The following is a 19406-nucleotide window of genomic DNA, read 5'->3' as shown; positions in this document are numbered from 1 at the left end:
CCTGAAAATACTATAACTGTATTTCAATGAGAAAAAGGTTTTGTACCATTTATAAATAAAATAAAATTTATTTTAAAATGTTTTTAATTCTTAGTTTTGTTAAAATTAATGATATGGTCATATTAAAATTTATAATATATAATATAAAATTTATAATATGTGTATATATATATATATACTTATTGGGAACATATGCTCAATTTTTTTCTTCTAATGGGAGTATGTGATCAAAAAATTTTAGAGGTCACTGAGACAGGCTGTCAGAACACTTGAAATTAAGTCTTTGCTTTGCCAGAGGATGTAGGTACAAATCCTAGCTCTGTTCCTTATTACCACTTATAACCTTGAGCAAAGAATTTCACTTCTCCAAACTTTCTTTTCTTCATTCAATCTACTTCAATACAGCAAAATGTAATAAATTTCTATTGTGTGAAAGACAGCATTATTTTGATAATTCAAGGTTTTACTAAGCTGGCCCCTTTTTACCTTCCTGGTCTTTTTTTATGCTTTGCTCCCTTCACAAACTCCAGTTTCGTTATACTGCCCTTCTTGCTCTTCCGCAAATATGACATTACATCTCTTGCTTCTTTGCCTTTGTACTAGGAATTGTCCCCCAATTCCAATTAGGCAATACTGCAATTTCTTCTCACCCTCCTTCTCCTTCCCTTCACTACCTGTCCACATGGGGAGTGATATCCTTACAAGTGGATGTTCTGTCCAAATGAATATAAATTTGGATCATTTTTGGTATCTTAGATTTCAAGGCTAGATTTTTTTTTTCCTTCCCTACTTGTTCTATCATTGTTTTGGGTTGAGGTTCTTTTGGGGGATAGGGTTCAGAATAACTGAGATAATTAACTCTTGTTTCATTTGTTTTTCATTTATGATTTCTTGAAAAATAATTCTGGAAAACTAGTCTTTTGATAAAACCCATTGACATTCAAATGGAGCTCCTTGATTCTGTCTTTAAACCCAAATCATCCTGACTTCCACAGATTGGACAATAATAGTTCCCAACCCAAGCTCACTTGCTTATTTCTTAGATTTTGATGGCTCAGAGTGAGAGTAAATAAATGGCAATTATTTCCTTTTTGGCTAGAAATTTCAAGGCTCTTCTTCTACCTCACAGATTTATTCTTTTGCAGAGGCAGAGTGGATCACCTTTTGTCTCCATTCTTATCTAACCCTTTAACCTTATTGACTGAATGTTGCCTCTGACAAACTGAAACCTGAGAAAAGCCTAGATTATAAAGACCTTCACCAAGGTTTCCCACTTCATCTTAGCCCTTCACCAGTCATCGTGAGCTATGTATTGCTACTGGACTTAGATGACTCTGGAGGAAAGAGGGAGACTGATGACTTTGCACAGACCTGCCTTAATCAAATCCATTTCACCTGCAAGTTGAGACATTACTCTCCTGATATCATTGGTCCTCTTAAAGGACAACCATGTAGCTGTCCCCAAGCTCCAAACTGCAATGAAATTGTTCCTCTCCTCCTCTTAGAATCTTGTCTTCAAAGCCTACTTTCTGCAGAGCCCTTTCCTTGTCTCTGTATTTATTAATGCAAAGTATTCACTGAAATTAAATAAAAACATTCAGTATATGGCAAGAAAAGTTTTTCTTCTTGTGCTCTTTGAACACAATCATCCAGAACAATATAATAAAATAACTTATATTTACTTAACAAATATTAAGATTTGCAACATAATTATTTTACTGTCTTAATAGATATGTGACAACAAAAATTTTATCTTTTGCATTTGTAATAGGTTACATTTAATAGAATTCACTTTAAAAGTTTAAAAATACAGTGTAAGATTAGGAAATATGGCAATAATAATTTAAATTTAAATGATTCAAAAGTAATAATGATAATGATGATAAAGAGTAAATCAATGCTTCATCATGACAAAGAAGTAAACCTGGGCTTTCAAAGTTGAAGCTAGTAGAAGCCAATCTTTAGCAGGTCCCAGGAAACTGTAAAAAAAATTTTAGCATAAAGACTTAGTGAAGACTACATACAATCCTATTTTTTAAGCATTCCCTTTTCCCAACTAAATATACATGGTTCTTTAAATCTACTCTCCTATTCTTTGCTTTCCAGTGCTCATGTCTTTCTTCTAAAAATGTCCCAGCTAATTTCTGTCCATCCTCAAATATACTGACCTGAATCAAATAGAATCCTCCTTCTTAATCAAAATCTAGGTCCTGCCTTGAATCTTGTTCCCAATCTCTCTAATAAACTAACCTCTCTGAATTTGTGCTAGCCTATTCCCATAAGCATTAATAATTATATTTATGTTACAATATAATTATAGTTAATACAATATAATTACCATAAATAATTATAGAAATAATTTGTATAGTTCTATAATTATACTTAATTAAAACCATTATAAGTATTATAATAAATCATGATTTTAATCTTAATAATTATTATAATAGCTAGTATTTACATAGTTCTTTAAAACTGGCAATACTCTTTACATATGTTATCTCATTTGATCTCACAATGATTTGTTAGTTAGAAAAGTTCAATACTTTTGATCGTCAGTCAATGTTTCAGATATACTATCTTCTAAAGACTTTCTACCATTAGTGATTTCAAAGATAAACTCTGATCCTTGAAACCACGGTGCAATATCTTACTACTTTGTTTCCTTAGTGTATTAAAGTTGACATAGATTTTTCACATATATTATTAAATTTGATCTGTGACTCGTATATTTGGGTTTACACTATCAACCTACACATATTCCAATTATTTGACATAGAAAACTATAATCTAACAAATTGTTTAGCAGATTTACATGGAGACACTTGGGAAGAAAGTATAATAAAAGTGAATTTGTTTTTACAGTTGGCAGTAGGGAGGGAAATCACTGGTTAAGATACTGGTGTTTCGGTTGCAAATGAAATGATATGCCTCCATCTACCTTTCTCATTGTGAAAATATATAATATATAATTTTGTGTTATTGAAGAAATCATACTTAGAAGACAGATACACTTGATTTATCTTATTTAAATTTCTATCAGGAAGTAGAGGATTTACTTCGTTTTACTTCTCATGACAAAACAGAAAGTATCAAGATTCAAAGGCAAGATGAGCCACATCAGGTACAGCGACCAATGATAAGATTAAAGCAAAGGTAGAGCCATTTCTATGCTAAACTATTCATGTTGGGCTTTTCTTTCTCTTTGATTCTTCATCCATGAGCTGACTTGGAGTGATATATTGATTTGTTTGAATTCACAAAGAAAAGTTGAATGAAAAGGGTTTATCTGAGACAAGCTTTAAATGGCAAATTAGGGTTAAAGTATCAGTGATCTAGATCTGGAAGACACCTCAGAGATCATTAAGATCAGCCCCCTCTTTTTACAGATGAGGAAAGAGAAACTCCAGAATGAAAATTACTTTCTCAATGTTAAACAGATAGTAAGTATTGAAAGCTGGATTTTAATCAAGTTCCTCTGAATCAATCAACAAGCATGTATTAAACAATTAAGTCAGGTACTTGGGATTCAAATATATTCCCTATACTAAATAAAATAATCCCTACACTGCCTTCATGACCAGGTCTTTGTCTTGTTGTATCTTGTTGACTCTGAAACTACTAGGCTTGAATTTTTTTAATGAACCTTTTACATAGCACTAAATAGTCCAAAAAAAGTAAACATAGTATAATAAATTTTAAGGGGAGAAGGATTAAAACAATTTGAGAAATAATGTCTCCAGTTTTGAAATTTGGAAATACTGTATGATGTAGAATCCTGAAATTTAGACTTCCATTCTTCCCTCAAAATTCATCAACTATATGCAATGAAATTTTATCTTTACGTGTATTAGACCAGTATTTGAACTTCCAGGCCTGTCTTGTATTCTTGCCCAATACATTCAACTGCCAATATGGTATCTCCATGGAAGGCAAAGTTATTATGTCCAATATTTAACTTAGTATCTTCTTTTCATCTCCTAGCTATATGTTTTCTTTCAGTGTTAGCATCATTCTATTACTCTCCTAATCTAGACATTATATAATTAACTTCATTTCTTTTCCTAACTATATTCATTTCCAAGTTCTTCCTTAAAAATCACTCTTCAAATTTCAAGGGAATTAATGAAAAAAAAATCAAATGAAGGTGGCCTAGCTGTACCAGATCTAAAATTATATTATAAAGCAGCAGTTACCAAAACCATTTGGTGTTGGCTAAGAAATAGACTAGTTGATCAGTGGAATAGGTTAGGTTCAAAGGACAAAACAGTCAATAACTATAGCAATCTAGTGTTTGACAAACCCAGAGACCCTAGCTTTTGGGATAAGAACTTACTGTTTGACAAAAATTGCTGGGAAAATTGGAAATTAGTATGGCAGAAACTAGGTATCAACCCACACTTAACACCGTACACCAATATAAGGTCAAAGTAGGTTCATGACCTAGGCATAAAGAATGAGATTATAAATAAAATAGAGGAACACAGAATAGTTTATCTCTCAGACCTATGGAAAAGGAAGGAATTTATGACCAAAGAAAAACTAAAGATCATTACTGACCACAAAATAGAAAATTTTGATTATATCAAATTGAAAAGTTTTTGTACAAACAAAACTAATGCAGGACAAGATTAGAAGGGAATCAGTAAACTGGGAAAACATTTTTACAGTCAAAGGTTCTGATAAAGACCTCATTTCCAAAATATATAGAGAATTGACTCTAATTTATAAGAAATCAAGCCATTCTCCAATTGATAAATGATCAAAGGATATGAACAGACAATTCTCAGATGAAGAAATTGAAACTATTTATAGATATGAAAATATGCTCCAAATCATTATTAATCAGAGAAATGCAAATTAAGACATCTCTGAAATACCACTACACACCTGTCAGATTGGCTAGAGTGACAGGCAAAGATAATATGGAATGTTGGAGGGGATGTGGGAAAACTGGGACACTGATGTATTGTTGGTGGAATTGTGAACACATCCAGCCATTCTGGAGAGCAATCTGGAATTATGCCCAAAAAGTTATCAAATTGTGCATACCCTGTGATCCAGCAGTGTTTCTACTGGGCTTATACCCCAAAGAGATACTAAAGAAAGGAAAGGGACCTGTATGTGCCAAAATGTTTGTGGCAGTTCTGTTTGTAGTAGCTAGAAGCTGGAAAATGAATGGATGCCCATCAATTGGAGAATGGTTGAGTAAATTGTGGTATATGAACGTTGTGGAATATTATTGTTCTGTAAGGAATGACCAGCAGGATGAATACAGAGAGAACTGGCGAGACTACATGAGCTGATGCTGAGTGAAATGAGCAGAACGAGGAGATCATTATATACCTCAGCAACGATACTGTTTGAGGATGTATTCTGATGGAAGTAGATCTCTTTGTTAAAGAGAGCTAATTCAGTTTCAATTGATCAAGGATGGACAGAAGCAGCTACAACCAAAGAAAGAACACTGGGAAATGAATATAAACTGCTTGCATTTCTGTTTTTCTTCCCGGGTTATTTATACCTTCTGAATCCAATTCTCCCTGTGCAACAAGAGAACTGTTCGGTTCTGCAAACATATATAGTATCTAGAATATACTGTAACCTATTCAACATGTAAAGGACTGCTTGCCATCTGGGGGAGGGGGTGGAGGGAGGGAGGGGAAAAATCGCAACAGAAGTGAATGCAAGGGATAATGTTGTAAAAAATTACCCTGGCCTGCGTTCTATCAATAAAAAGTTATTTAAAGAATAAAAAAAAAAGAAAGAAAGATAATGCAGAATGTTGGAGGGGATGTGGGAAAACAGGGACACTAATACATTGTTGGTGGAATTGTGAACACATCCAGCCATTCTGGAGAGCAATTTGGAACTATGCTCAAAAAGTTACCAAACTGTGCATTCCCTTTGACCCAGCAGTGTTACTACTGGGCTTATATCCCAAAGAGATACTAAAGAAGGGAAAGGGACCTGTATGTGCATGAATGTTTTTGGCACCCCTGTTTGTAGTGGCTAGAAGCTGGAAACTGAGTAGATGCCCATCAATTGGAGAATGGCTGAACAAATTGTGGTATATGAATATTATGGAATATTATTGTTTGGTAAGAAATGACCAACAGGATGATTTCAGAAAGGCCTGGAAAGACTTACATGAACTGATGCTGAGTGAAACAAGCAGAGTCAGGAGATCATTATATACTTCAACAACAATATTATATGATGATCAATTCTGATGAACCTGGCCATCTTCAGCAATGAGGTGAACCAAATCTGTTCCAATGGAGCAGTAATGAACTGAACCAGTTATGCCCAGCGAAAGAACTCTGGGAGATGACTAAGAACCATTACATTGAATTCCCAATCCCTATATTTTTGCCTGCCTGCATTTTGGATTTCTTTCACAGGCTAATTGTACAATATTTCAGAGTCTGATTCTTTTTGTACAGCAAAATAATGGTTTGGTCATGTATACTTATTGTGTATTTAACTTATACTTTGATATATTTAACATCTACTGGTCTTCCTGCCATCTAGGGGAGGAGGTGAGGAGAAAGAGGGGAAAAATTGGAACAAAAAGTTTGGCAATTGTCAGTGCTGTAAAATTACCCATGCATATAACTTGTAAATAAAAAGCTATTTTAAAAATCACTCTTCAATTTAGAATAGATTGGTTAACAATTTATACGTACCACACTATGGAAGCTTCTTAGCTTTATATTTCTTTGCCTTCAACTCTGTCACCTATCCATAATCCATCTTTTATATTGCTGCTAGATGAGTTTCCCTAAAATAACATTCCTATTGTGTCATTTCCCAACTTTGTAATAAGTGGTGATTCCTATTTCTTCATATCTAGACATATCCATTGTCAAAGTTTTCTATAATCTGCCCCCACCATACCTATCCAACTTGATTTCTTCATTTTCCCCTCATAAATAACCTCCACTTCAGTCAGATTAGCAGTTTTAATCATAACATGATTAGTTCATTCTAATTAATTTGCTTTAATGAGTATAATTAAATGTTATTAATTGGTATTAATAACAATTTATTATTATAACTAGTGTATATATGTATGTGTGTATATACATATATATATGTAAAATCAAGATAAATTTTTCTTATTATAAAGAAATTATCTACTCATGCAGACCATTAACTATTCTTTATCTCCCTTTTCATTTTTGAGCCTGTATTTGATCCATTATCTCAGCAAGAGGCTGTACAGTTTTAGAATGAAGGCTTGTAAAGACTTTTTAATGAGTTTAAAATCCCATTTTGGCCACTTGATTTGGACAAGCCATTTCAACTCTTCTGTTCTCATTTTTCCTCATCTGAAAAAATGAAGGGTTTTCACTAGACAATTGCTGAGGCTTATTATAATTATTGTAAAGAAACAACTTTTCTCATGTCTCCATAGTGTAGGGATTCCCCCTGCCTACATCAAAACATTTCTGCATTTATGTGCTCTACTGAATCCTCCAGAAGGGATAGTAGATATTACATATAAATTTGTATGCTGCATCACTATAACCTATAATTGCTTTGCTGTATTTCAGGCCCAAACTGTTTTGCAGAAACTACTGTCATCCCTGCTGGAAGAGAAGTGAAGACAGATGAGTGCACTATTTGTCACTGTACTTATGAAGAAGGCACTTGGAGAATTGAACGGCAAGCGATGTGTACTAGACATGAATGCAAGCAAATGTAGAAAATCTACAAATTCAAGTACTCTAATGTTTTGGAGTTTGATATTTGTTTTGTTTTGTTTTGTTTTTTACCAAAAAAAATTCGTTTCCGATGACCCTGGGAAATATGAATAAAAATGAGAAGATTTTTGATGAGAAATAATGGAAAAACACTGGTACTTTGGTTTACATAGTAATATAATTACTGCAGATGAAAGAAATGAAGATATTTAAAAGGAAAAAAAAACTTTTGACATAAAATTCCTGTCTAAATAAATGTGCTATTTTCACAGTGAGTACACTGAAGTACACTATTAAATATTAATGTATTTCTATAATCCCATTAGAGAGCTTATATTAAATGTTTTCTATAGATAGAGATTAAAAATCAGTATTGTCAACTGTCCCTACTGTGCATCTGCATAGATATTTCTGTTCTGATTTGATCAAATGGACACCTTTGTTACTGATAACATTCCAACACATGTGGTGATTTGGGCATCAGAAAATGACAATTTATCAGTACTTTGAATTAATCAGTTGCAAACCTATTCTAAAATAAGCAACCACATCCTTTGTTTTAACATTCATATTTCTAATATTTATCTTCTAAAGAGCAATTTTCAGTCACATACATGAAACATTTCCCTCTTAAAATATTTGACTGCTTTTAATATGTTTTTTCTCCATTTTTTTTTTTTTTGGAAAATTGAGGTAGAGAAATTACAAAATGCTATTCAACTTCAAAACATCTAATAAAATTCACAGTCTTGGAACTCTTAAAGGGACTTTTAATCTCGAGAATACATTTTATTTTTAAGCATAGACGGAATTCCTAGTAACTTAAAAGCATCAATTAAGATTGGACAAGTGGGGCTAGAATCCTTTTATTACAGATTTATAGTGCCAAGACTTGCAGAATCACGGGGGGAAATCAACAGTCTTTAATTCAATGACAGGCACTTATTAAACGCTTACTATATGCTAGGCCCTGTGCCAGGTACAGCTATATAAAATAAAAATTAAACTGTCCTTGCCATTAAGGACCTTACTTTCTTTTAATATTTAAATTAAGTCACACATATGAAATGAGATAATTTTATTGAATAAAAGAAAAATAATAGTCTTTCCTTACTTGATTTATAGCTTAGTTGAAAGCAAAACATGGCCTAATTATGTCTTTTTATAAAAATAAGGAAAATTGGACCGCATCTTCCAAAAATACTTACAAACTGACATAATTATATCTTATAACATAAATATTAATTTTGTCCATCAACAAGCATTACAAAGCTGTTCTACTGTTCCCTTGGCTCAATTATGCTAAACTCAATTAAAAAAAGAGCTATAAAACAAGTTTACTTTAAAACTTAGAGTTGAATCCAAGTATCAGTTCTAATTTTCTCCCATAATACTCCCTAAGGAGAAAGGAGCCAATGTACAAATTCATTCCAAAATAAGAAACATTTATTAAGTATCTCCTATGCTAAAGGTACTATGGTAAGTGTACGACAAAGAAAAACAACAAAAAACAAATAGCCCTGTCTTGAGAAAACTTGCATTTCCCTGAAACACATGGAAAAGGACCAAAATATATTTTAGGAGAAATTTCCATACTATGTAGACTCATGTTAACTCTACTGAGACTATAATGAGTCTATGTAGACTACATGTTTAACATCATGTTATAGATGATCTCTAAGTTATTTTTCAACTGAGTGTTTCTACAAGATTTTCAAAATGGTTTCAAAAACTATGACCCTAGGACAGAGCAGATCAGAATGGAGCGAGTTTTCATGCTTCCCATCAATTTTTCTAGAGCACATATTTTCTGGAATAAGAAACTCCCCTGGTGAAATTTCAAGTGGGAGTTTAAGTTGATTCATGGTCAGAGGTTGTTAAGTGTAAGCCAAATTGATGCTCACACCTGATTCCTGCAGGAGATGAAGTTGAATAGATCTGATTAAACCATAGAAGAATTTTCCCTTTCCCCTTTAGAATTTAACATTGGATTTTCTTCTTCCTTTTTTTCTTGAATATCCTCAAGCTGCAGAGTTCTCCTTTTTAGTTACAGAGGAGCTATATGTAAACCAGAATTGAAGGTAGGGCTTGGGTTAAAGTTTGAGAATACTTGCCTTAATGTAAAATAGTATTGTTTGCATTTGTACAGTTAAAGCCGCTGTTATTTTTTGATGGTTAATTCTTGATATTGGCTTGAATATTTCTATATAAAATAAATACACATGCAAACATAGGCAGTATATTCACTGATCACTCGGTAATTTTGTTTTTTAAAAAGCTATAGTTGCTTATTCAACAATGGAATTTATTCTTTCAAACACATTCAGAAACTAGAAGTTAGATGGGTTTTTATTAGATTTGAAGCTACCTGACTCCACAAACTGATTTAAGCTAACTCTTCATCTTCATGGCTGAGATGTAGAATTTCTAGATTTCAGAAAAAAAATTTATTTCTTGAAGAGTTCTTCATAGCTCAAAAAACCCCTAAAAACTCTACTTTTGAAAAAAAAATTAAATTTCAAATGGCCCTATAGATAAGTGCCTTTTTAATAATATCTGAAGTTATATTCAATGAATTTCTTTCTTTTTGATAAAGATGAAAAGAGTTGAAGGCTTTAAACAATTTATTTGAATGATTAATTGCCTTCTTGATCCATACCCAACAAGAATGCCTTAGTTGGATAAAAATTTGCAAGTTTTGACAGTTTACTTATGAATGAGCACAGAAGCTTTCAGTATTGAATTTTTAAAATTCTCATCAGAGTTTACACCTTCATTTCTGAGAGATGCTATAAAGAACAATGATTTGCTATTTTATCATTAACAATTTGAAAAGCATTTATTAAGTACTTATTATGCTCAAGGCACTGTGCCATTATGAACATACTACATAGACTTTATACTCTATAGATGAATCATATTCTCTTGACATTTCCAAGTATCCCAAGGACTTCCTTGCCAAGATTTCATATTGAGCTGTGAACCACCTGTGAATCCCTAATTTCTACATGTCACCGTCATTTTTCTTTTAACATTAAAACAACTTGTAAGTTCATTAAAAACTTCCATCAAAACTGAGGATTTATGTGTAGACTAAATAGCTGTTAAAATAAAATTTTCACTTTTTTAAACCAATTTTTAAAATTTTTCACTTTTTAACCAATTATTTTAGTACCTTGCAGAGAAAGTGCAAGACTAATAATAACTCAACTCATATTTAAGTTTCATTATTTCTGCCATGATTTAAATAAATAAATGATTTAAATAATCAGCTTTTACCCATGGGGAAACAGCTTTACAGAACAAAAATGGTAAGATCTTCTACAGCTCATGTAGAAGAGCTGGAAGGAGAATGACAAGACTTTGCAACTTTATGATTTGATTTTCTTATATATATTTTACTCTTTTTTTCAGTTGGCAATAACTCTAACATCTTTCTGCTTCCTATAAAGGACATAGATACTCACATTTTTATATATTACAAATGAAGTATTAGCTCTATAGCTAGATGGTAGATGGATAGATAGAAAGATACATGATAGCTAACAAGCTATATGTACATATACATATACCACAATGATGGACAAGTTTCCATAATTAAAGAATCTCTCCTTCTCCCCTCTCTTCTCTCCCTCTCCCTCTTCATGTCTCTCTCCCTCTTCCTCACTTTTTCTCTGTTTTTCTCTGTGTGTCTGTGTGTCCGTCTATCTGTCTGTCTCTCTGACTCTGTCTTTGTCTCTGTTTCTCTCTCTCTCTCTCTCTCTTTCTCTCTCTCTCTTTCTGAACAGATTCCTTATGTCTCTTTCCATACATATATAAAATAGATCTTATTATTTTACATACATATATAGAAGGAGTAGAGATATATTTTCCACAGGGAATCTAGATAGAAAATTCAGTCTTGAGTGGGGAATGGGAGGGAGATAAATCCTGTTGTAGAAATTTTCTTTTTCTTTCTCTCTCACTTTATATATATGTATACATACATATACATTTGTGTATGTATATGATTTATAATTCACTATATATTAAATAATTATATGACATATTATTTGATATGTAACAAACAATCCAGCATATAATTATATAATATATAACGACATATTATAATCATATGTAATTTGTTATATAATCACATATATTTGTGTGTATATGTATTATATAGATTTTTAGAATTGATTATATGACATGGGAGACACTGGCATAGAACCCCCAATATGGCATGCCCTCAGCAGAGAAGGTGCTGTGTTCTATGAGCAAAGCAGAATTGAATTAGCCCAAAGGAAACATGAAATATACAAAATTAGAGAAGCCACTCCAAATATTTATATGTTCTATTTGTGTCCAACTTGTAGCAGAGAACTCCGAGCTCATATTGGTCTGATCATCCACGGGAGGACACTGTAACTTGACTTTAACATAATGGTGTTATTTTGGTCATCTTTAAGAAAAAAAAAAAACAACCATGTATTATATAGACATATAGACATACATACACACCACAAAAAAGAGAGAGAGTGTAAGAGAGAGAGAGAGAAACTCTATTATTCGCAGGGTTGGTCATCAAGAGGGTGTTGCCAGGATGGAAGCTATTACCAATAAAGCAGATTCACAAATCATCTAATTTAATTTCCTACAAAGTTTTATGAGAATACTGAGAGGTTGAATTCCTGCTCCTAATAAAATAGGTGGAATATATCAAAGGCAGGATTTGAAAACAAAGTCTTCCTAACTTCAAAATTCTATCCACTCTATTGGATGGCTTCTCATCTATATACATATAGAAAGGAATAAGGACTAAATGTATGATTTCACTGATGGAGAACACTTGGATTAGTAAATTGATCCCTAACAATGCAAATCATCACCTCTGTAACATGCAAGATTAGTGAACCGATGTTCTAGAATATTTTGAATTTAAGTGATTTATCTAAAGCTATACGGCATTTTTGTGCACGTGATAACACTTATTTATGTATGTTTTATGATATTAGTGGAGATATTTATTTATAAGTATATCCATTAATTTAAGTGAAATTAATGAAAATTACATGGTTCATGCCCTGATGACCACTTAATATAAAATGAAACCATCTAATAAATGTTTATAAGAGGAACAGATGCAGATTAACATCATTAAAATATTTACAGAAGCATCTATTTTTAGTATTTAATTTAGTTTATTTAGAGAATATGAGATAGATACTAACCCCCTGAGAACCTATATTTTAAATGTATAGCCTATTGATATGTAAACAAATATGAACTATGGATCAATTGCTGATAATTTCTTGAACATTCAGATGAAGAATTTGGGGTTTTGTTTTATTTTTCTTTATATAAGCTTCTAAAGTTAAAAAAGGCTTATTGTGGTGATAAATATAGCTAGAATGTATCATTGATAATAGCACAATGTTCAACGTATTCTCTCTCTTTTGCCATTCTGTTCCCCCTCACACACACACACAAAAAAAAAATTGTCCGAATTTGAACCAATATAACCTATAGTCTAGATATGTTGACAGAATTAATTTTCAGTATTGTAATAACTTATTTTTATCTACGTTTTACCATAAACATATGAGTAAATATTTAATGAATTAATCTAATAACATAAAATTATTAGATATAAAATCCTGTATTTGGGTTCCAAAAAAACAACTGCACAATCTTGAGTCAAAGAGACATACCCACTTCTACAAGAGTATTGTGGAAAAAAAATTCAGAGATCTTAATTGAACTGAAAGTGACATAGGATACAGTAACCAAAAACACTAACCTTGTAAGTTAGACTGTATTAATTGAAGCATAATATACCAAATGAGAGCCATAATCAGGATACTATACTTCAGCCTGGTCAGACTACATTCGTTTACTGTGTTTAATTCTAGGCATCACATTTTAAGAAGGATATCTGTAAACTGGATCGTATCAAAAGAAGGTAACCAGAATGGCCGAAGAACTGGACAGCCTGTCCTTTGAGGATTGAAGGACCTGATCTGGGGATGTTTAGCCTTGAAAAGAGAAAACTTAATGGTAAAACAATGATTATCTTCAAGCATAGGAAGGCTTTCACCTCCAAACAAGATTATAATTTAGATGTAATGAGTAGAAGTTGGGGAAAGGTAGATTTCAACACAATAAAAAGAAATCTTAATAACTAGCAGAATTGGGAACCGAAAAGGCTTCTGCTTCATGAAGTATTGAATTCTTCATTAATAGATATCTTCAAGTGGCTCCAAAGTGACAACTGGTTATGAATTTGAAAGCAAAGAAGAGTTTCCTGATTGAATATCTAAATCAAATTGAGGGCTCTACCAAATCAAAATATCAGTGATTCCGTAAACAAGTTAATGAACTGAAAAGTTTCAAACAATACTGTTTCACAATTTCTATTTTGAATTATGTTAAAATTTATGGTTTTATAAATTTCACCACTGTGGTATTATAGTCCTTTTTGAATCAAAAATAACATTTGCTGTTAAACTTATGCACAAAAACATAGACATAAAATCCAAATGCATAGCTTTTCAATGAATGAAGCTCAGAATATATCCTGCTCTACAGACTCTAATATTGAGAAGTGCTCATCCAAGGTTTCAATAAAATTAAGAAAACTAACAAAATGGAAACATCTTTAAAATATTTCATAAGTACGAAGTTTTATGAACTGTAAAAGGTCCACTATTTAATTTTTTCCTGTTAGTAAGTTCAAAAGAGAACACAAATTTATAGCTGAAAAATTACATGGGTACCAATAATCTAAAGTCAGCAACATACAATTCAAATACAAAATCCTATCTTCAACATTTCATGTACATAATTAAGAATGACAATATGCCATTAGTTGGAAGCTATTCCAATAATTACAATTCACCTTCTTCCTGTATTTAAATTTTCCAGAAAATGTAAACATTTCTAACTTTTTAAGTCACAATATTTAAACACTTGCTGATCTTCAAATTTTAAGCAGAATTGTTTCAGAATAAATATTTTCAAGATTTCTATTAACTTATTTTCATTATTTGTGACATAAACCTGAGATCATTTTGTCATAAACCCTAAAGACAATTTTTTTTAATATAGTAGGTTAATTTATTTAAAATGCAATACGAAAGTATTCTATATAATTCCATATTCTTTGTATGGTCAAAAGTTTCAAAAGATGTCCACTGCACATTTCTTACATGTCTCTACAGAATGAAGTTTCCTTTGTGAATTTGTTATAGCAACTAGATGTTAAGTTTGTTGTTGTTGTTGTTGCTGTTTTGTTGTTTTCAAGGATGGCAGTAAGTAGGTAAAAATGCAATAATATATTTTATGAGTTATTTTCCCAAACCCAACAGAGATATGTAGACAGCAATTAAGTAGAAATTAGGATAGGATAACAAAAGCCCAGGACCAATCAGGAGGCTTGTTAATTGATTAAAAGTTACTAATTAACTTGGTCCAAACCTCCCATTCCCAGAGGAATCCCAAATCTTCTAGGAGGTATTCTGGTACAAAATATGCTATTCATAGTCAAACCAGAATGATCAAACAAGATCATTGTGTATGTTATTACACAGACCCAAGACTAAAAATCATGGTGGCAATCTAAACACAGACAACTTTAGCTAGAAAACAATCTAATAATTTAGGTTATCAATATAAAACAATAAATTTCCATTACAAGAAAACATATGTAATAAATAATTGCCCATTGTTTTCAAATATGCCAGCTTTTCCTGGTTTTCTTTTGTTCTCTGCTGTGCACTTCTTACTATACTTTTTCCTCTCCTTCCTCCCCTCCTAAAAAAAATCTACAATTAAGTTTGGATACTAATACATATGCATATATAATAGATATCTATGAACACACACACACATATATATACTTTCATATACACATATGTAAGAGCATATTATGTTTATTTCCTCCTATCTTCAGTTTCTTTGAAGTTGGATAGCATCTTCTTCCATAAGTTCAAGTATTTCTATTTTTCTAAGTCAACCAACTTATTTTTCACAAGAATATTCCTTTCTGTATTCAAACACAGTTTTTCTACATAGGGTCTTTTGAAGTTAATTTGGGTATTAATAATAGCCATAATAATTTGGTTGCTCAAAATTGTTCTTAAAACAAATCGTCTCATAGTCTGCTGTGTAAATGGCAATTTTTTTTCTAATTTTGTATTTAAGTGTAAATTTTTAAAAATTACCAAAAGATTAAAGAAAAAACCTCTGGGGGAAAAGGTAATTTAGAGTATCACTCTCTCAAATAAGAAATATTTTATTGTATGCACACATTCAATTATCTGCAAACTTATTTCTGATATACCTTTATGCTATTCAGTCTCTTGTGAATAAAACCTAAAAAGTACAATCTTAGAGTCTAGAATGTGTGATAGAAAGGATAAGAGGAAATGCTAGAAATGGACATTAAAATACTGTTGCAGTAGAAGTAAGAAGAAAAAAGGGTGGTCAGTGAACAGGTGCAGATTATCTCAGAACCATTCAAGCTTAGAAAACAAAGTTAAAAGATTTGGTAGCCTTTGCTGGAGATTAGAGATCAGTGAAGTTTGGAAGCTTTAGAGGGAAGAAAACATCTAAGGTAAGGGAAGAGGTCTTCTGAGATGTTGTTGAGTCTAAGAGGCACCTGTAGTCAAAAGGGATTTTAGGCTATTAAGATTTAGAGCATCCATTTCAGTTATCCAAATGGTCCATATTAACATTCTGAATTTTTTTTTTAATTTTTAAATATTCTTAAGTCAAAATTCCCCAATTATTAGAAGATAGTTGTGTTTTTTACCTTGCCTTTGCATTTTTACACATAAACAGTGACTTCTTATAGGGTTCTATCTTTGCCCTCAAGGAACTTATGTTTTACTAGAGCAAGGGTTCTTTTTTGTGATACCTATGGACTCCTTTTGATGTTAATGGATTCCTGTTGTTATTTAGTCATTTCAGTCATGTCCAACTCTTCATGACCCTTTTGAGGAATTTTTTTGACAGATTCTAGAATGGTTACCATTTCCTTCTTTAGTTCAGTTCATTTCATAGATGAGGAAATGGGGCCAAATAGGGTAAGTGACTTGTCAAGGATCTGAGGCTAGATTTGTATTCAACTGAATACCAGGTCTGGCACTCCATCCAATGCCCCTCCTAATTTTTTAAATAAATAATCTTACCTGTATTCTGAGAGGATCAGTCTGACAGCTGAATGGAAGTTGAACATGCAGTGGCTGGAGACTTGTGGAAAGCATGAGATAATGAGGCCTAGAAAAAAGGATATTAGCAGTGGGAAAGAAGGAATCTATATGAGAAATTTTATAATGGAAAATCAAGAGACCAATGGATTGAATAAAGAAGATAAGAGAGAATGAGTTGACGATGACATCTAGGTTGTTAGCATGGATGACTAGTGATACCCTCAATAATAATATGAAGTAAGGAAGAAGGAAGGATTGAGTGAAAATTTAAGTTTAGTATTGGATAAGTTGAATTTAAGATGTCCAGTTTGAGATGTCATAATAGGTAGTTGGAAATTTGAGACCTAAGGTCAGCAGAGAGGTTAAGTCTAGACTAGTAGGTTTGATAATCATCAGTGTAGAAATTATAATTGAATCCATGGGAATTGATGAGATCATCAAATGAAATAGTATATAAAGGAAGAAAAGAATACGGCCCAGGATAAAGCACTCATGAAGATCCAGCAAAGGAGACTGAGAGATAGTGGTCAGAAAGACTGAAGGGCAAGCATTGTTGTAAAAATTTAGAGAGAAGAAATTATCCAAAGAGATGTGATTGACAGTGTCAAAGGACATATTTAAAAAAGGAAGAGAATGGAGGCTAGAAGACCCATTAAGAAACTATTACAATAACCCAGGTAAGAAGTTTTGAGATACTAAACTCAACGAAGATACCATTTGAATGGATGAAAGGGAACCAAGGTAAGAAATGTTAGGTAAGGAGAGTAAGCAAGTCAAGTCAATAAGCATTTCTCAAACACCTATTCTGTTCCAGAAATGGTGAAAAACAGCAAATTATAGCTCAAAGAGATTGCAGTTTAATTGGCAAGGTTTTTAGCTGAATGGATTTGGGGCATGACAAGAAAAAAGAAAAAAAAAACTCAGAAATTATGATTTCATTGATATGGGCAACTACTGAGTACTCTTAACAGTGGAAGTTGATACCTGCTCTGCAATATATAGTCTTACAAAATTATCTAAGTCACTGAGAGATTAATTAATTTGTCCAGAGTCACATAGTCAGTATGTTTGAAAAGTGAGACTTGAACCCAGATCTTTTTGACTGGTGATAACTCTATCCATGAAAAAGAAAATACAAGTCAATATTTATATGTTTGTATAAATTTATATGATGATTTAAGGTTTTCAAAATAGTTTACAAATATATTTGAAAAGTTGTGGATACCTTCTTAGAGATTAAAAAAAATCTGGAAGACAGGTAGAATGATGGAAATCTCCAAAAAAAATATAGGTGGTTAGAGAAAGGTTAGGTTGGGGAGGGAGGAAAGCCATGCTCTTTTGGACTACGTTTCTTGTCTATCCTAAGTATATGTTGAACATTAATACTGCATAGTATTTAGAATTTTGTCAACAGGAAGAACCCAAATGGAGCAGTTCGAAAGAGATACCTTCTAAGAATGTGTACATATGGAGAAATTGCACAGTTTTTTTAAAATTTTACCTTATATGTAAGAATGAATGAAAACATGTCCATGTTAGGGAGGAAAGGGTGTGTGATTAAATTATTATAATAAATAATATCTTCCCCTAAAAATCTAATCTAGTGCTTCTTTGTAGCATGGAATTAACCTGGTCATTAACCTGAATCAAAGTGTGCACGGTAACATAAGCTCTGATAAGTTCTATCAGAGCAAAAAGACTTTGATGATAGGTTTTAATAGAATGCATGTCAGTTGTTTGAGGATCTGTCTTACTAAATTTGGGAAGACTCATTACAGGCTCATTAGCTGCAGAAACTGTTGAACCCATCTATCTTCTAAGCTATGGAAACAAAAGCAATCTTCACTGAAGACCCTGAAACTATGGAGGAAAAAGGTGTAAGTAGAGTTATAGTTACTAAGGACTAGGAATCACAAGAGAGGTTCAGCCTCCAAAAGACAAAGATAATATAAAGTCTATTTAGCTTGGGAGTTATAAATATTCCAAAGGGACCCAGAGCCTTCTGACCTCAGAGTTGAGATACATGCTCCCATGAGGGGTGTTTTCTGGATAGGTCTCATTCTCTACCATCCTGGGAGGAAATAACTGCACTGGTTCTACATGTGGGTTTAGTCCTGCCCTGGAGATCCCGTCACCAAGTATTTACTGCTTTATATCCCAGACCCAAGCTTTATGCCATACCCAGCCCTAGATAACAGTATTTAGAGTGTTTCCTCTATTATTAGCAAACTCCTTTTTTATTTGAAATCTCTTCATATCAAACTCTTCATTTTGTTTCTGGAGTATTTTCTGAGAGAAAAAGCATCCCTGGTCAGCATCCCATATCCCCTCAAACTAACAGTTGGCATTCTCACTACTTCCTGTTCCCTGTCCCAGCAGAACTGCTGTTCATGGAAAATCATTGAATTTTTCTATATCATCATGTCCATATTTATGTTGTGGTAACCCTTCAGACTCCACATTACTTTCTCCTTAACAAGTTTTGTACCTGGTACACAGGCTCCTTTTA

General features: G+C 32.5%; 1 protein-coding gene across 1 annotated transcript in view; it reads left to right on the top strand.

Moving 5' to 3' along the window:
- VWC2 (von Willebrand factor C domain containing 2) overlaps window positions 1-7771 on the top strand; it is a 194300-nt gene extending 186529 nt beyond the window's left edge. Inside the window, exon 4 of the mRNA XM_051984374.1 lies at window positions 7557-7771. Within this exon, the coding sequence (XP_051840334.1) occupies window positions 7557-7708 (152 nt within the window). The 3' untranslated portion in view covers window positions 7709-7771. The remainder of the gene's footprint in view (window positions 1-7556) is intronic.
- The last annotated feature ends 11635 nt before the right edge of the window (window positions 7772-19406 follow it).

The sequence above is a fragment of the Antechinus flavipes genome, chromosome 1 (genome assembly GCF_016432865.1).
Source record: "Antechinus flavipes isolate AdamAnt ecotype Samford, QLD, Australia chromosome 1, AdamAnt_v2, whole genome shotgun sequence".
NCBI lineage: Eukaryota > Metazoa > Chordata > Mammalia > Dasyuromorphia > Dasyuridae > Antechinus > Antechinus flavipes.
The sequence above is the reverse complement of the archived record's forward strand: the minus strand, read 5'-3'. Positions and strand labels throughout refer to the sequence as shown.